The sequence below is a fragment of the Eleutherodactylus coqui genome, chromosome 10 (assembly GCF_035609145.1).
Source record: "Eleutherodactylus coqui strain aEleCoq1 chromosome 10, aEleCoq1.hap1, whole genome shotgun sequence".
Taxonomy (NCBI): Eukaryota; Metazoa; Chordata; class Amphibia; order Anura; family Eleutherodactylidae; genus Eleutherodactylus; species Eleutherodactylus coqui.
This window is the reverse complement of record NC_089846.1, coordinates 6,903,603-6,922,707: the sequence shown is the minus strand read 5'-3', so window position 1 is coordinate 6,922,707 and position 19,105 is coordinate 6,903,603. Positions and strand designations below refer to the sequence as shown.

Below are 19,105 nucleotides of genomic sequence, written 5' to 3'. Positions count from 1 at the left end.
AGGACTGTACGCTGTGTTCTGCCCGGGGGAGAGCTAATTACAGCTGGTTGCTTTGTCTCAACTGTCAGACCCACAGCAGAACAGCTTATAAGCAGGTCCACAGTCTGTGTCTGCTGTCCATGGTGCTGAATTCATGGGGAACTAGAGATTACATTGTTTTCTCTTGGCAGCCTGTGCCTGAACAATGGAGCTAATTACAGAGCTCAGACCTCCTGCTGAGTTCTGCAACAGCTCCAAGACACTCATTTGCATGCAAATGAAGCTGATAAAGTACTAATAGCAATTAGTGCATATTAGTACTTTATGCAAAACGGTCGATGAGCTTTCAATGAAAGATTATCTGTGTGTGTAAATGGGCCTTTAGTCTTTTTTAAAGCGGGGTGCCTAGAACTGGACCCAGTATTCCAGATGAGGTCTGACTAAGGAAGAGTAGAGGGGGATAACGACCTCACGTGATCTAGACTCTATGCTTCTCTTAATACATACCAGAATTGTGTTTGCCTTTTTGGCTGCTGCATCACACTGTTGACTCATGTTCAGTCTATGATCTATTAGTATACCCAAGTCTTTTTCACATGTGCTGCTGCTTAGCCCAATTCCTCCCATTCTGTATGTTTTTTTTCCATTTTTGCCCAGATGTAGGACTTTGCATTTCTCCTAGTTAAATACCATTCTGTTAGTCGCTGCCCACTGTGCTAGCTTTTCTACATCTTTTTGAATCCCCACTCTCTTCCCTACTGTTAGTTATTCCTCCTAGCTTTGTGTTGTCGGCAACTTTGATCAGTTTCCCATCAATTTCCTCCTCCAGATCATTTATAACACTGGGCCTAGGACAGAGCCTTGCGGTCCCCACTTGATACATTCTTCCACTTGGATGTGCAGCCATTTGACTACTCTTTGAGTACAATCACTCAGCCAGTTGTAAATCCACCTAACAGTTGCCTTGTCAATCCCAGATTTGGCCTTTTTTTTCAACAAGGATGATATGAGATACTTTGTCAAATGCTTTACTAATGTCAACAAAAACTAGATCCACCGCATTTCCCTGATCAACCCAGCCGGTGATTCTGTCATAGAAGGAAATTAGACTAGTCTGGCATGACTTATTTGTTACAAACCCATGCTGGCTCTGGTTAATTACTCCAGTTTCATCCAAGTACTTGCATACATGCTGTTTAATAATTTGCTGAAAGATATTTCCTGGTATAGAAGTCAGGCTCACAGGCCTGTAGTTTCCTGGATCCACCTTCTTCCCTTTTTTTGAAGATAGGGACAACATTTAAGTTAGCTAAGCTTTCCCTCACCATCTCTCTGCTTATAGGTAGCCTGCATTTTTTTATTCCCCCAATAGCACAGGGAAGATCAGTTGATGTTCCATTTACTTTCTGAGAGAAAACAGATACAAAATAGGAATTTAAAAGTCTGTCCTTCTCAACATCATTTTTAACCAATTCACAATTTTCATCCTGTAAGCATCAAATAGCATTTTTGACTTTTCTTTTGCCTTTGACATACCCCCAAATCCTTTTTATTGCTTTTGGCCTCTGTTACAAGCCTCAATTCATTGTTAGCTTTAGCTTTTCTGTAACTTGCCCTACAGTTTCTACAGACCACATTATATTCTTCTTTAGATATTTCCCCCCTCTTTCCATTTGATAAACATATTTTTCTTCCTTTTTAACATGTGTACAAGTTCTGTGTTCTACAGAACTCTCAGCTCTGAAGCTTGAATCTCTGTGGAGAGGAATGTTTTCCTAACATACAACCCAACACCTCCTCCCCTTTTATTAGGTCTGTTTCTTATAAATAAGTTGCATCCTTCAAGCCTTGTGTTCCAATCATGTGTATCATTCCACCATGTTTCCGTGATTCCTGTGTTAGGAGCTCCAATTCTCCTTGTTTGTTTCTGATGCTCTGGGCATTTGTGTAGAAACATGTTAGTTTGTGATCGGGGTCTCCTGCTCTTCTACTTGCCTTCTGAATTGTCTGTCTTGTTCTTTCTTTCCACTTCTAATAGCGAGGGTCTCAAAAGTTCTCCGAATGAGTGAAGCAAGGCATCCACCAAACATATGCTTACCTGTTTTTGTAAGGTGCAACCCGTCTCTAGCAACCAGTCCATCATATAGGTAATTCACTCCATGGTCTAGGAATCCAAATCTTTGCTGACGGCACCATCGGCGTAGCCAGTTGTTCACCTCCAGAATCCTGTTCCATCTTCTTATTCCATGGCCATCCATTAGGAGGATGGATGAGAAGACCACCGGTGCTCCTAGTTCCTTCACCTTCTTTCTGAGTTCTTCAAAGTCTCTGCGGATAGCTGTAAGGTCCTTTTTTGCAGTGTCATTTGTCCCTACATGTATTAGTAGCAATGGGTGGTGTTCTGTAGGACGGAAGAGTCTTGACTGCCTATCAGACACATCTGTGATTTGTGCTCCTGGAGGACAGCTCACCTCTCGTGAGGGGTCAGGTCTGCAGACAGCGGCCTCTGTTCCTCTCAGTAGGGAATCCCCCACAACCAGCAATCTGTCACCACTGTCAGCTGTGACTTGAAGGACTGTATGCAGATTTCTACATCCCCTAAGGGCCATTTTGCACTGAACCATAATTGTCCCAGTGCTCGATGGATCACAGGAATTGGTAAAATAATTGTTCAGTGTAAATGCCGGCAGTGACTGAACGACGAACGATACTTTGCTTAAGGTTCATCATTCACTTCCTGCAGCCATAAAAATCAAACCACGATTGGCCCGTGTAAGCAGATGGTCATCTATGAACAACTGCCCGTTTAGTCCAACTGCACACGACGGGGTCTGATTTTGTTTGCGGGATCCCACAGCGGTTTCCGACCCGGAGCCCAGCCAGTTATCCTCACGTACCTGACCGTATTCTTCTTATATGTATTTTAGATGTGCCGGCCGGCGCAGTACAGATAATGCCACACTATCGCTAGACTATGGCATGGATCCTGCAACCTTTCTGCAACAAGAATTGTGAAAGGGCTGCAGGGTGTACGGCTTTGACTTCAATGGAAGCCGTCCGCGCGGAGTCTGCCTAAAAATAGAGCATGCTGCGATTTTTAATTCCACCCCCCCCCCCCCCCAGGCCACACTGCATCCATCCCCTGAACAAATGCGAACCGATTGCTCAAGATATAGAGGCTACAGGGGCACCCAGCCGGTCACCCCCCAGATTATTGCAGGGATGCAAGCTTAGACTCCTTGCTCAGAATCAGATTTTACCGATGCGGTTTCTCAACCGCAACCCACCTCTGAACTGGATTAGCTAAGACCCCTGACACGGGCGGTTCTTTTCATGGTGGATAGGTTTGACCGTGGCATGCCCTCTCGCGGTAGACCACAACTCTAAGAGGATCGTTCCGTACCGGGGTTGGAGGCAGAGCGCACATCCAAGATGGTGGCTACAGGCAATAGCCTGATTACCGCCATAAAGGATAACTTTAGTATATCTGAGGAGAGCTCTTCTGCCGATCAGGAGGCTCATTCCTTCAGACACCATAGTTGGTCTCTGGAATTCTTTCCCAGGCACAAGGAGTTTAGGGAAGCGCTTTCCCTGGAATGGAGAAAGCTTGACAGACATCCTGCTAAATTGAAAGATTTTGATGTTTTATACCCTTTTCCGCAGGATTTGATCCAGAAGTGGTCTGTTCCCCCTATGGAGGACCCACCGATTGCCCGCTTATCCAAGCATACCACCATTCTAGTGTAGGAGGGTGCGTCATTCTCTGACCCGCGGGATAAGAGGATGGAATCCCTCTACAAGGTGATTCTTGAATCTGTGGGTTCTGCTCTGCGACCGGTGTTCGCAGCAACATGGGTATGTCACAGTATTGTCGCATGGGCCAAACAACCTCAAGAGGTCCTCCCTGCCGATGTCTCTCCACAAGCGGAGATGCTTCTCGCGCAACTAGAGGTAGGTGGTGGTTCCGCCTGTGAGTCCACCCTAGATGCCACATGACTGTTAGCACATGCCTCAGTGGCGTCAGTGATAAGATGGCACATCCTCTGGCTGAAGCTGTGGGATGCAGACACCGCTTTTGAGCAAAAGCTAGCTAACCTTCCCTTCCTGGTCTCCCTTTTGTTTGGGGACAAGCTAGACAAGTTTATTTTGGAGGCCACAGGGGGCAAAAGCACTCTGTTACCTCAAAACAGGCCAAAACCTACTAGGCCCGCACCCAAAGGCAACTTGTCTGTTTGTTTCATCGCTCTAGCCCGCGATCAGACCGAACTACGGGTTCACAGGAGCAAAGAAAACGTCCCTCCTACAAACCGCTCCCTGCGTAGCAGCAGTGTCCTTACCCCGCAAAGCCCTCTTCTTGCAAACCCTCCGCATGCAGGTGGATGGCCGCCAATCCTCGTTCGAGCTCTGAGAATTTACTTGGCGCGGACAGCCTCATTGCGGCAATATGACGCCCTGTGGTCAAGCCGCCTCCAAGGACGCGCTTTCATGCTGGGTTTATTCAGCAGTGGCCGAGGCCTATCGGGCCAAGGGCCAGACTGCCACCTTGCAAGTGACTACTCACGACCAGGGCTGTGGGAGCATCATGGGCAGTGCACCATGGGGCGTTTGCTGTGCAGGTGCGTAAGGCGGCTACATGGTCTTCCATGCACACCTCCACCAAATTTTACAGAGTGCACGTGGCGGTATCTGCTGATCTGTCTTTGTATCAGTCTTCACTGTAGCTCTGGCATTCTATTCATGACTCAGGATGAACAGAGCCATGTAGGGGGGTTCTGCTGCACTGAGATTGAGGTAATGCTGCAGTCTATGGGCGCCCTGAATAGCTTGCCATAAAAAGGCAGTGTGAGAAGGAACTAGATCCGTGTTGCATTAGCTCCTCTCTAGATATATTGCACCTGTATTCCTACGGTTGACCTTTTACATTCCTTTAGGCTTTTTGTTTCTAAGTCCTACAAGCCTGGACTTGCTCTCATTCCTACCTGACCTGGATCAACCAATCAGGCGTGAAACGAGGTGGCCCAGGGGTCACTTGTGTTATTGATGCAAGGGACAGAGCTGGGACATTGCCAAGTGCTGGATAGATGGGGAGGGAGTGTTGTAGCTGACAACGCCAAGTACACAACGTGAGGAACCTGGTGGCAGCAGCTACCTGGAGGAGATCCTCAGAAGAGGGCTATGTAGCCAACTGATACGTTCTATCCATACCAATCACCGCTCAGCAGAGCCAATATGTATAACGGATCCATCAACGGCACCTTCACATCTGACAACTACCCAGAGAAACTGCTGGAGAGGATCCGGCAGTTCCGTTCCCGGCAGGATCTGTGTGATGTGACTCTGGAAGCCGATGGAGAGCTCTTCCCGGCTCATAAGTTAATACTGGCCTCGGCCAGCTCTTACTGTCAGCTGCTGTTTGCAGATCCTAAAGCTGGCGGTTTGGTAAGACTGAAGAATGTCAGCGCTAAAGGGCTGCAGAACGTCCTGGACTTCATCTACTCCAACAGGCTTCACCTATCCTGGAACAATGTTGAAGACACCTTGAAGGCGGCGGAGGTCCTGCTTGTCCGGGAAGCGGTGAAACTCTGCTTCCGGTTTTTAGAAGACGGGTTGAACCAAGACACTTGTCTGAATGTACTGCAAATTGCCAAGAGCCATGGCCCAAAGGAGCTAAAGGAGAAGGCCAGGGGCTACGTCGGCCACCACTATCAACACGTCCCAAGTCATCTAGGAGATCTGAATCTAGTAGACAAGGGGACACTGTGTGAAATCCTGGACAGGGAAGACGTCCCAGGCTGCAGCGAGCTGGATCTCTTCCGGATGGCGCTGTCTTGGTTGCAGCATGACGATGCAAGGTGGAAGGAAGCTGCAGATGTTCTCAGGAGGATCCGCTTCCCGCTGATTTCTCTGGAAGATCTCCAGAAATATGTGAGAGAGGCACCCATCATGAAAACGGACTCCAGCTGTTTTAGATACCTGCAGGAGGCGCTGAAGTACCACTCGCAGGTGTTTGCTCAGCCTACGCTGCGCTGCGATGGTGCCATCATACGCTCCAGCTCTGACAAGCTTCTAGTCCTCGGTGGGAGGACAAATAATAACCAAGTCCTGGGCAGTATTTGGGTGCAAAGTGACGACGGCAGTTCGTGGTCCGAGCTTGGAGAGATGTGCTCCGCCGTCTACAATCACTGTGTGGCCGTCATTAATGATTTCCTGTACGTTATCGGAGGGCAAACTAGCTTCGACCCGTTGGGCAAACATCCATCGAATGAGGTAACGTTTTTATTAGGCTTTATGGAGAGATACTGGCATTGGGTATAAAACGACTTGCTGACTACCAACAATGCACGATGTTAAAGGCTTGCCCCAAGCTTCTATGGGTAAAGTTTTTAACCACTTCAGGACCGCCGAACATATATAAACGTCCTGTGGTCGTGAAGTGTGTATAGAGAGGTCTCGGGAAACGAGTCTGCTCCATAACCAGTGTGTATAGAGAGGTCTCAGGAAACGAGTCTGCTCCATAACCAGTGGCCATCAGCTGTTTCTGACCTGATTGTGGCAGTTATTGATGTCACAGCTGACCGCACATCCAAACAGTCTGCGGGAAGGGAGGCGGCCTCTTCCTGCACCCTACTGGCACTCCCACACAGATGTCTATCAAGCCACCCCCATGGCAGGACTTGTAGGTGACATCAGAAATTTGTGGGGGTTCTTTTGCTTGTTTGTTTAAGCCGGGCTTCCAAAAAATGTGACTGAAAAGGGATCAAAAATACATGTTTCTAGAAATGGTGGCGATACAACTCCAGCTCATCCTGGAAAGAAATGGTACCATTAAAAAGAATACAACTAGTCCTGCAAAAAGCAAGCCCCCCATGCGGATATGTCAGTGGAAAAAAATTAAGTTATGGCTCTTGGGGGTCTCGGTACACGAACGACTCGCTGATCTAAACTTATGCCAGAAGTTTTTTAAAACTTTAGTTACACTTTAATAATTGTATAATGAAAATTTCTGCAACTTTCTAACATACTTTGTTCCAATCCTCTGCCATTTTTAAAAACTCTGCTTGCAGTCTGTGAATGGAAACACATTACATGTATGTCACAGATAAACACATTACATGTTTGTTACAGTGGCATCCAGTCTAGATCATTCTCTGAGCTGAACACACTGGACTCCAAACTGATGTATTGTAACAAACTATCCAAGCAGGAAGTTGCTGAGCACGGTTGATGTGTGGGACTTGTCTACGCTGATACATAGTAGGAAACGGCAGCTCTGTAAATGTAGGACATGATCAGAACGTGTTTTCAGCCTCCGGATGTCTTCTTTTAGTGACTGCAAACAGAGATCTTGAAATTGGTGAGAAAGTGAATTGGAAGATGTGTTAGAAAGTAGCTGAACGTTTTGCTATACGATGATTATGCTTTATTTACATAAAACTGGACGGTCCCTTTAATTATTAAAGGGGTTGCCCAGCCTACTATTAGAACAGACCAGCAAGAAGCAGGCAGCACTGTTCTCTCTGTAGTGGCCAGGCTTAGGGTTACAGACAAAGTTTTCATTCACTTCATTGGGAACTTTGGCTGCAACACCAAGTCTGGCCACTACACAGTGAACAGAGCTGTCTGCGTCCTTTGGATATTGGCTCAGTGCAGAAGCGCACTGGCCCAGTGGACAGTGCATCAGGAGGGGTCCCAGCTGGCAGACCGCCACCAATGGTTTATTCCGTGGATAGGCTATCAATGCTTTGCATCTGGACAACCCCTTTAACAGTCAGAGATCACTGATGGTCTATGAGTTGTTTTATGTTCTGCCGCCGTCTTTAGGCATGATCTAGTTACCACAGCTGTACTTTATTGTCCTGGGCCTAACATACGGGGCGGGGCTCTGACTACCTGAGCTGGTTGTCACAATAGTTACATGTTGTGGGTTAATCTTTGGCTACCATGAAGTGACAACTTGGTGTGTAAGGTTCCAGGGACAGTAACATACCACCCACCCGGCGTATATGTTTCCTGCCCATATGGCACATGCAGCGCCATTTTATACCTAATCTTATTGACTCTGTAATATCACCCGCAGGTATTCCGGTTTGACCCGCGCTCCAACTCATGGCTACAAGTCGCCGGCATGTTGGAGAGAAGAACACGTTTCCACACTGAAGTGATCGGTGATCGTGTAATCGCTGTCGGGGGCGGCTCCCTGTTGGGTCAACTCATCCAGAGCGTGGAAGAGTATTACCCTGCTGACAACAAGTGGGAATATAGCGCCCCCTTCCCTATCCCGGTGGCAGATCACGCCGGCACGACCCATAAAGGCATTGTGTACATTTCTGGTAAATACGGCGCTGAATCTAAATTTTTATACAGATACTGTAACAGGATTGGCTGCACCCCCTAAAATACTCTGTGCTGCTGTGGCTCCTCCCACCTATCTAAACTTTTATTGTTGGCAGGGGGCTATTCTACAAGTAAGACCCTTAATGAAGTATACAGCTATTTGCCAAGACTGAAGCGCTGGGTGGTGAATCGTGCCATGATGTTCGCCCGCTGTGATCACGGCATGGCAGCCATCGGAGACAAAATCTTTTGCATTGGTGGGCGAACATTAAACGCGGTGAGTAAGAGAAAATCAGAATTTCGGTTATTAGGAGAGTTTTTGGCGCCACAAAAAAATGGCCAACGTTGAATGAAAGAACTGCAACTTTTTCATTACGCTGCAATAAATGGCGCTGCAACTGTATTTCGCTTCTATCTCTATAGGCCGAGGAATGGATCCACGTGAATGAGACGGAGTATTACTGTCCGGCCACCGACCAGTGGAGCGCCCTCACGCTCTCCCCTTTCGACTGCTGCCAGTTCAGTATCACCACCCACAATTCCAAACTCTTCATCACCGGAGGCGGCTCCTTAAGACGTATGAATAAAGAAGATGGCGTCTTTGTGTATGACCCCGAGACTAAAGCCTGGAAGAAGACAGGATCCCTGCCGCGACCGCTGGTGGACCACGCATCCTGCACTATTATATTGCCCCACGGGATGATGGAGAAGCTGGAGAAAGAAGGAGAAGGTCCGACCGTCCCGAACAAGAAGAAGTCAACGCTCAACCTGTTTATCACCGGGAAGCACGAGAAGGAACTATAATCGTAGAGGTCGTCGCCCACGCTCCTTGTAGGGCGCAGCTCGTAGGCTCTTTAGGCGTTATTCACACGGGCAAGTCCCATTATGGTTATGGAAAAATTGACTGATTTGACTGCGAGCGTTTGTGCGGTTTACATCAGTTACATGGTTTTCAGTTCCCAGTCAGACCTGTATAAAGGGTCTGACATTGATTTGCAGGAACACTGCCATCCAATAGGTGGCGCTGCAGAGGCATTGTTCTATCTTCCTTATTTGCATATATTACCCAGAGGAGCCTGAGTGTTCTTATAAGTCTCCTCACTCACCTTTCAGATGCTCTCCCTAAGGAGTATTGATACCCCTCCCGACCCACATCACTTTTTGGTCCGTTTTTGCGTTTTTAACGTGCAAGTGTAACCTGAGTGTAAACAGTTTTTCACACGCCTCAAAAATGGAAGGTGACCCGATTGTTGTCATTTAACACTCCCATTGAAGTCAATGGGTGGTAAAAATAAAAAGACCCTGCCATGTGAGTGCATTCTGTTTTTTACACACCCATTGACTTTAATAGGTAATTTTTAGTGCTCGAAAGGCACCAAAGTTGAACAATTTATGTATTTTTTACACGGACCACTGCCCTATTAAAACCATGGCATGTGTGGGTGACTGCGTTCACGTCGGCAGTTCTGTCAGTTGCAAACTTGCATATGTTGACCTGAAACTTGTCCATGTGAATAGCCCCTTAGGGCCTATTCAGGCAGGCGTATGCTAGTTGCACCAGAGATTCTAGGGCACAACTGGCATCAGCAGCACACAGATGTATGTCCATGAGGGCAGGGGCAGTGGGCATTGCCTGTCCTAATCTTTCATGATAGACTGGTATAGGATATGTAGCTTTTTTTTAACTGTATTTCTTTTCATGCGGTCCCAGATGTGCCCAACCATGAGGTGACCTGAGACTGCTGCCTCAGGTGGCACTGCAGGACCTCAGAGGGGCGGTGGGTTGCCACCCAGCCACTAATTTTTTTTCTTTACCAGCCATATTAATGACTAGTAAAAGATAACTGCAGCTGGGAGCTGGCCGGGCAACAACCTGCCAGACCACGCACCCAGTCCGCAGCAACCCTCCAACCGCTGACTCCGAGTCTTAGACCCTTTTCCCCTATAGTCTGCGTACATTCTTTGGTGCAGGTGTCAAGGGAACAGGTCACAGGCTCGGCAGCAGTGCCAGTGGGCAGAGTGGAGCTGCGGGCTGGGTGAGTGCCTGTCGGGTTGCTGCCTGCCTGGTTGTCCAGGGACACTATTACTACTGGAGCTGCTATAGGAGGGTCACTAGTAATACTGGAGCCAGTAATGGGGGTCACTATTAGTACTAGGGCCCCTAATGGGGGTGACTATTAATACTGGGGCCATTCAGGGGGGCAATATTGGGCCATTATTACTCTGTCACTTCAGACAAGTCTCAGGGCTTCAGCTATGTGTTGGGTATCCTGTGTATCGGCGCTTTCAATACCTGTAAACTGAGTGATATTTTTTTTCCCCTCTTCGCCTCAGGCATAAGCGACCGTTCACACGGGATGACATATCCCGCAGCAGCGTTCTGGAATATAATGTCCCGGAATTCTGCACCAAAATTAAAACTGCTAATTGCGGTTTTTGATGCGGAATTGCGGGCAGAATTCTGCTATTTTCAATTTCTGCATCAAAATTGGCACATTATCAGTGCGGATTTTGATGCTGAGTGTTCTGCAGGAGGCCGTATTCCGTAACGCTCTTGCGGAATATTCCGTCCTCAGCGAAAGGTCCCTAGAGGCTCGGAGCATCCTGCTGCGGACTATCAGTCTTCGTGAAAAAGCGCTCATGTGAATAGGCCTATTGGCTATAATGGGTCCGTGTGCCGTCTGCGCAAAACATGGAAATACGCCTCCCGTCATGTATGAGCGGGTCTAGTCCATGTCACACTTTAGGACCCCCAATGACAAGTGGGGTGTGGTGCGAAAGGCTGTTTTCATCAGATACATGGCGCCCGCAGGACATCCACTCTGCTCTGATAGTAGAGGGGTCTTCACTGAGGGACCCTCCTGTATGCACTGATAGGACAATATATGACACAGCCCGTAATAATGACATTCATGCGGTTCCCATTGTTCTGACACGTTCCCAGCGGGTGGAGGGGCTTCTGGGGTCTGTGTGTTTTTATATCTGATCTCTTCCTATATAATAAACCTGATCACCTTCCATCAGTGATCGCCTCCCCTCACTTTAATCTACCTGATCTACACAGGCGCCAGCTGGTAGCGCAATGAAGACGGACCCCAGAGCTTCGGGCCTATGGCCGTCCGCAGGCCTGAGAACGTACATAATGTATACATTTTATTTCCTTATCAACCATAAACACTAGGTGGCGCTATGACCTTATTCCTGGGACTAGTCGGTATCAGCCACAGGGGCGTACAGAGATGGGAACCACAACAGGCTCCAGCGTCTGAAGGGGCCCAAAGGCGCTCCGCTATATAATAAGACACGGGGGATTTTATCATGCAAAATCTGCCATAAAAAGTCGCAATTTTGGTACAAAAAAATTGCGACTTTTAAAATGTAAAAACAGTGCATGGTTCAGAGGGGCGGAGCTGCCGCGGTCTGACAGATTTAGGTATAATTTTACAGAAACTCATGTTAGTTGTGCTACCAATCTATGCTGGCATAGATGTCTGTGTAGGCGTACAAATGGCGCAAAATACTGTATGATGACGTGTGCGGCTCTTCATACATCAGGCGCATTTTCCACCAGTGGGATTATGACTGCCGCCTGACATGATGGGCTTCATAAATTCATAAATGTCCGATGATAGGTGGCGATAGGACGTCACGTTACGCCTGACTTCTGCCCCAGCCAGCCTGTAAACAAAACTCAAGTGTGTGTTCAGCTCTGGCACAGGCCTCTGTTGCCTATAGCAACCAATCAGATGGCAGCTTTCATGCTGTGACCTGCCCTGGGAGAATGAGAGCTGGAATCTGATTGGTTGCTATGGGCAGAGCGGCTCCTGTGAGTCAGAGCTGCACTATAATAGGGGTGCTCGGCTGAGGGACCCCGTCCTGATGTGCTGCAGGTAGGGGAGCCGTAAATTCCTAACCCGTCCCTTATACCGGTCAGGTCTATAGGAAAGCTGAAAGCTGACTGTTGTAGCTGCTAGTGCGCTGTCACTGGGCTTTCCTAGATTCCTGAAAAGGTAGAACTAGTTATGCTGGGATAGTGCTGTGGTAATGGTGATGGCGGCCATATTGGTTGTCACCCGCTGGGCCTTAGCAACCGTTTTCCTAGTCATACATTCCTTCTATAACTGGGCAGATTTGCTATGCAGGACAGCCGGGTGACTACAACATGGCCACCATCAGCACTCCCACAGCCTTGTCACCCAGCTGTCCTAGCAAGGTGTACTTACTTAGTATTGCTTCCCTGTAATGTTGTGCGACAACCAACATGGCCGCCACTACAGCCCCCACAGCCTTGTCACCCAGCTGTCCTAGCAAGGTGTACTTAGTTAGTATTGCTTCCCTGTAATGTTGTGCAGCTGGGGACGGTTGGGACAACCAACATGGCCTCCACTACAGCCCCCACAGTGTTGTCACCCAGCTGTTCTACAGCCCTGACTGACCTGCCTGGTTACAAGGTGATACATCCCACCTGGTAACGCTGCATAGTGGGGCAAACCTGTTAGGAAATGGTTAACGATGTGCAGCATCTGCTGTGGTTCTGAGAAGCCGCCATGAGTGAGGACAGTCGCGCTGAGTGTGAGGACGGCTGCGGACATTTAGTAAAGGCCCCCGTACACATTAGTCCTCTGAACCTGCTGATAACGGCGGGGCGGGCAACACTGTCATGTGTATGGGGGGGTCTTACCGCCAACCGGTGATGTCGGGGCGGGAGAGAAGGTTCGGGGACGTTGAATTCCAGCTCCCAATCCTTTTTTTCCGCGCTGTCTGGCTGCGTCTTACCTCCCTAAACACAGGACCGTTCCACCGGGCCGAACATTCACGTATACGAGAAGCCGAGGAAACGGCTGTCGAAAACAGTTGTCGAAGATGTCCGGGCGCATGAACCGCTGAGCCGTAACCGCCGCAGCTGCACACCGTACAGTGGTGAGTCATCTAACGCCAAAGTAGAGCGCCAGCGCCCAAACCCTGTAGAGTCTACTTGGAACAGAACATATGAGCACACTTGGTGTTTACACACAGAGTCTGGTGTCAAAAAAGTCAGAGATTTTTGCAAAAAGCTGGTATCTGCGCAAAAATTAATGACTTTTTAGCTTTCTGCGCGGAGATTTTGAGACGTGGCGTTGGCGCCCTGGACCGATTGATTTATGTGTAATTTACACCAGACACTGATGTAAATTATGCCGATAATGTACACTAGCTGGCACCTGGCGCATATTTCTGAGAAGGCGCACGGAGGTGGCGGGATGCGCCTAATGCATGAAGAGGCGTGCGCTTTTTCGTGTATTCAGCGCACCATGCAGGGACAGAAATTCTACCAAGAGCAGCGATGGAAATGCCGGTCTTAGTAAATTACCCCGTGGCAGTGAGCTGCTGGTGTATCTAATCTTATCATGTGTGATACTGTCTGCTGAGCTGCCGGGGTATCTAATCAAATCATGTGTGGTACACCCCTAGAAAACCGCACCGCGCTCCACTCGCCATCATCCCTTCCGGCTTATACAGTAGTAAGTCTCCACCGCTCTAGATCATTATACATTTATTCCGTTACATTGTCGCTCCTGTCTGATGGCACCACCCGCTTCATTGTTGCCATCTTTTCCGGGCAGGTCTTAATTCTTTGAGTTAGACTCTAGCAGGTTGCGCAGCGCCATGAGGGCGCGCCACAGCAGACCTTTCCCTTTGTGCGCCCTGGTGCTGTTGTGTAGGCTGGAGTTGCTTGTCTGTGCCCCCACAATGGCGACGTGTTCCGTGCCGTTCTCGTCAGCGTAGTTCAGCTCTACAACGGTCACTTGAACGGATACATTTGCTGTTTCGCATTTCTTCACATCCAGCTTGGTTTGTCCAGATGTTTCAACATAGATGCAGCAGAGTGCAAAGAGCGCGGCGACCACAGAAAACTTCATAGCTCAAGAGTCGGGGCAGTGACAGCGGCACCTTCTGCCCGTCCTTCTCAGTTCTGCAAGGTTTTCTTCTGATGTCATAGAATGTTCTGATGTCATAACTACCTGCAGCCACCACTAGAGGGAGCTGCAGAGCTTACTATTATATACAGTTTATACATTGAGCTGTGTGCTGTGAGCGCCCACTAGTGGTGGCTGCATGTGGCCAAGCTTTCTCATGTATCTGTCCATACAGGAGATTTGGAGCTCTGTATCAAAGAATGAAGCCCCTTCCCCTCTATAAAGCTATAGTATATAATTAATCAGCCCAGAATGATGGACCTCTAAATGACCGGATGGTAAAAGGCGGAGATTTATTGCCCCGTATAAGAGACCTTGTGACATTTGCTGGCGGATCGGCTGTTTGCGGAGGTTGCAATCAATGCGTTATTCTAGTTCTGCTATTATTAACCCTTTCCAATCCACTGTCTGACCTGTGAAGACATTATGATTTAAGGCTGTACAGTTCCGATATTGGTAGACATCTGTTGGGGTTCTCTTACTGTATATTGCCAGCCTCTCTGCTGTCAGAGCCTATCCAACGTGTCACCTCATGCAGTACTGGATTTAGCCAGCATATAGCGCCATTGTACAATGGCAGAAAAAAGATTAAGCTCCCTAGGAAAAGCAGGATACAATTGGACTGGAAAGGGTTAACTGTCCCAATTGTTCCTCATCGTTTCCATAAATAACTGCTAATCTGATTTTTTTTGTTTTTGTTTTTATACCATTGCCTCTTTGAGTTTTGTACACAGCAGGCGAGGCAGAGACACGGCCACCCCTAACTAAGGTTTATTTTATTGACCTTTCTGTCCATATATATAAAGTTGAAAGCCCTCACTGACTTGCCACTAATTCTCTAACTTCCCAGGGTCGTACAAACATGAAATTTGGCAGGAGCATTCTTTAGGTCCTAAATAAGAAGAGTAGAGAGGGGTCATAACTCGAAAATTCAGTGCTAAGTGCAAAAGTATTATACCCGGCCTCGCCCGTGTTAATTTGATACAGGTGTTTACTTGTTTGCACGGAAAATTTTATGAAGTCATGGTTACTTTAGAGTAACCAAGGAATAAAATATGTATATACAAAAAGGAGCATTAGATTCTCCTCAGGCTGCATGTACCGATGTTCCTCTGCAGAATGTGCCACCCCTCCCACTGTCCTCATTTAGGACCTAAACAATGGTCGTGCCAAATTTCATGTTTTCTACCGGGAAGTTACATTACATACGGGTGCCAATACTTTTGCACTGAGCATTGAACAATCGAGTTATGACCCCTTTACTTTTCTTATTTAGGACCTAAAGAATGAGCATCCCAAATTTCATGTTTATACGACATCGGGAAGTTAGAGAATTAGGGGCGAGAGAGTGAGTGAGTCAGTCAGTGAGGGCTTTCACCTTTAGGGCTCCTGTCCACAGGTGATTGTGCATTGCTTTACTCACGGCGATAATCCGGCTGTGAGTAACTCAGTGCACACTTTGCATAGCATTGCAGCCCCCTGTCCACGAGCGGAGAATTATAGCGATTCTCCTCTTACCGGACTTGGGCTCACTGCGGAGAATCGTGGCATGCTGCGCTCTATCTGTCAGATAGGCTCAATGCAGAGAACTGACAGTTCTCTCCCCTGCTCCCCGGTGGCGGAATATCGCTAGCGATATGCCGCCTCGCCCATGGACAGGGGGTCTTATAGATATTCTTGTTCATAGTAGGCAGTATTATAGTAGTTCTATTCTTGTACATAGGGGGCAGTATTATAGTAGTTATATTCTTGTACATAGGAGCAGTATTATAGTAGTTATATTCTTGTACATAGGGGGCAGTATTATAGTAGTTATATTCTTGTACATAGGGGGCATTATTATAGTAGTTATATTCTTGTACAGAGGGGGCAGTATTATAGTAGTTATATTCTTGTACATAGGGGGCAGTATTATAGTAGTTATATTCTTGTACATAGGGGGCAGTATTATAGTAGTTATATTCTTGTACGTAGGAGCAGTATTATAGTAGTTATATTCTTGTATATAGGGGGCAGTATTATAGTACTTATATTCTTGTACATAGGAGGCAGTATTATAGGAGTTATATTCTTGTACATAGGGGACAGTATTATAGTAGTTATATTCTTGGACATAGGGGCAGTATTATAGTAGTTATATTCTTGTACGTAGGAGCAGTATTATAGTAGTTATATTCTTGTACATAGGAGCAGTATTATAGTAGTTATATTCTTGTACATAGGGGGCAGTATTATAGTAGTTATATTCTTCTACATAGGGGGCAGTATTATAGTAGTTATATTCTTGGACATAGGAGCAGTATTATAGTAGTTATATTCTTGTACATAGGGGGCAGTATTATAGTAGTTATATTCTTGTACATAGGGGGCATTATTATAGTAGTTATATTCTTGTACATAGGGGGCAGTATTATAGTAGTTATATTCTTGTACATAGGGGACAGTATTATAGTAGTTATATTCTTGTACATAGGGGCAGTATTATAGTAGTTATATTCTTGTACGTAGGAGCAGTATTATAGTAGTTATATTCTTGTACATAGGAGCAGTATTATAGTAGTTATATTCTTGTACATAGGGGGCAGTATTATAGTAGTTATATTCTTCTACATAGGGGGCAGTATTATAGTAGTTATATTCTTGGACATAGGAGCACTATTATAGTAGTTATATTCTTGTACATAGGGGGCAGTATTATAGTAGTTATATTCTTGTACATAGGGGACAGTATTATAGTAGTTATATTCTTGGACATAGGAGCAGTATTATAGTAGTTATATTCTTGTACATAGGAGCAGTATTATAGTAGTTATATTCTTGTACATAGGAGCAGTATTATAGTAGTTATATTCTTGTACATAGGGGGCAGTATTATAGTAGTTATATTCTTGGACATAGGAGCAGTATTATAGTAGTTATATTCTTGTACATAGGGGGCATTATTATAGTAGTTATATTCTTGTACATAGGGGGCAGTATTATAGTAGTTATATTCTTGTACATAGGGGACAGTATTATAGTAGTTATATTCTTGGACATAGGAGCAGTATTATAGTAGTTATATTCTTGTACGTAGGAGCAGTATTATAGTAGTTATATTCTTGTACATAGGAGCAGTATTATAGTAGTTATATTCTTGTACATAGGGGGCAGTATTATAGTAGTTATATTCTTCTACATAGGGGGCAGTATTATAGTATATTCTTGTACATAGGGAGCAGTACTATAGTAGTTATATTATTGTACATAGGAGCAGTATTATAGTAGTTCTATTCTTGTACATAGGGGCAGTATTATAGTAGTTATATTCTTGTACATAGGGGGCAGTAGTATAGTAGTTATGTTCTTGTACATAGGGGGCAGTATTATAGTAGTTATATTCTTGTACATAGGGGGCAGTATTATAGTAGTTATATTCTTGTACATGGGGGCAGTATTATAGTAGTTATATACCTGTACATAGGGAGCAGTATTATACTAGTTATATTCTTGTACATGGGGGCAGTATTATAGTAGTTATATTCTTGTACATAGGGGGCAGTATTATAGTAGTTATATTCTTGTACATAGGGGGCAGTATTATAGTAGTTATATTCTTGTACATAGGGGGCAGTATTATAGTAGTTATATTCTTGTACATAGGAGCAGTATTATAGTAGTTATATTCTTGTACATAGGGAGCAGTATTATAGTAGTTATATTCTTGTACACAGGAGGCAGTATTATAGTAGTTATATTCTTGTACATAGGGGGCAGTATTATAGTAGTTATGTTCTTGTACATAGGAGGCAGTATTATAGTAGTTATATTCTTGTACATAGGAGGCAGTATTATAGTAGTTATATTCTTGTACATAGGGGGCAGTATTATAGTAGTTATATTCTTGTACATAGGGGCAGTATTATAGTAGTTATATTCTTGTACATAGGGGCAGTATTATAGTAGTTATATTATTGTGCATAGGAGCAGTATTATAGTAGTTATATTCTTGTACATAGGGGCAGTATTATAGTAGTTATATTCTTGTACATAGGGGGCAGTATTATAGTAGTTCTATTCTTGTACATAGGAGGCAGTATTATAGTAGTTATATTCTTGTACATAGGAGGCAGTATTATAGTAGTTATATTCTTGTACATAGGGAGCAGTATTATAGTAGTTATATTATTGTACATAGGGGGCAGTATTATAGTAGTTATATTCTTGTACATAGGGAGCAGTATTATAGTAGTTATATTCTTGTACATAGGGGGCAGTATTATAGTAGTTATATTCTTGTACATAGGGGGCAGTATTATAGTAGTTATATTCTTGTACATAGGAGCAGTACTATAGTAGTTATATTCTTGTACATGGGGGCAGTATTACAGTAGTTATATTCTTGTACATGGGGGCAATATTATAGTAGTTATATTCTTGTACATAGGGGCAGTATTATAGTAGTTATATTCTTGTACATAGGGGCAGTATTATAGTAGTTATATTATTGTGCATAGGAGCAGTATTATAGTAGTTCTATTCTTGTACATAGGGGCAGTATTATAGTAGTTATATTCTTGTACATAGGAGCAGTATTATAGTAGTTATATTCTTGTACATAGGAGGCAGTATTATAGTAGTTATGTTCTTGTACATAGGAGGCAGTATTATAGTAGTTATGTTCTTGTACATAGGGAGCAGTATTATAGTAGTTATATTCTTGTACATAGGAGGCAGTATTATAGTAGTTATATTCTTGTACATAGGAGGCAGTATTATAGTAGTTATATTCTTGTACATAGGAGGCAGTATTATAGTAGTTATATTCTTGTACATAGGGGGCAGTATTATAGTAG

General features: G+C 45.4%; 1 protein-coding gene across 1 annotated transcript; it reads left to right on the top strand.

The window, feature by feature from the left end:
* Nucleotides 1–4,990: 4,990 nt before the first annotated feature.
* LOC136579987 (kelch-like protein 9) lies at nt 4,991–11,337 on the top strand. Its single transcript, XM_066580126.1, has 4 exons — nt 4,991–6,246; nt 8,057–8,309; nt 8,430–8,590; nt 8,737–11,337. The coding sequence occupies exons 1-4, from the start codon at nt 5,209–5,211 to the stop codon at nt 9,115–9,117; spliced, it is 1,833 nt and encodes a 610-aa protein (XP_066436223.1). The 5' UTR covers nt 4,991–5,208; the 3' UTR covers nt 9,118–11,337.
* The last annotated feature ends 7,768 nt before the right edge of the window (nt 11,338–19,105 follow it).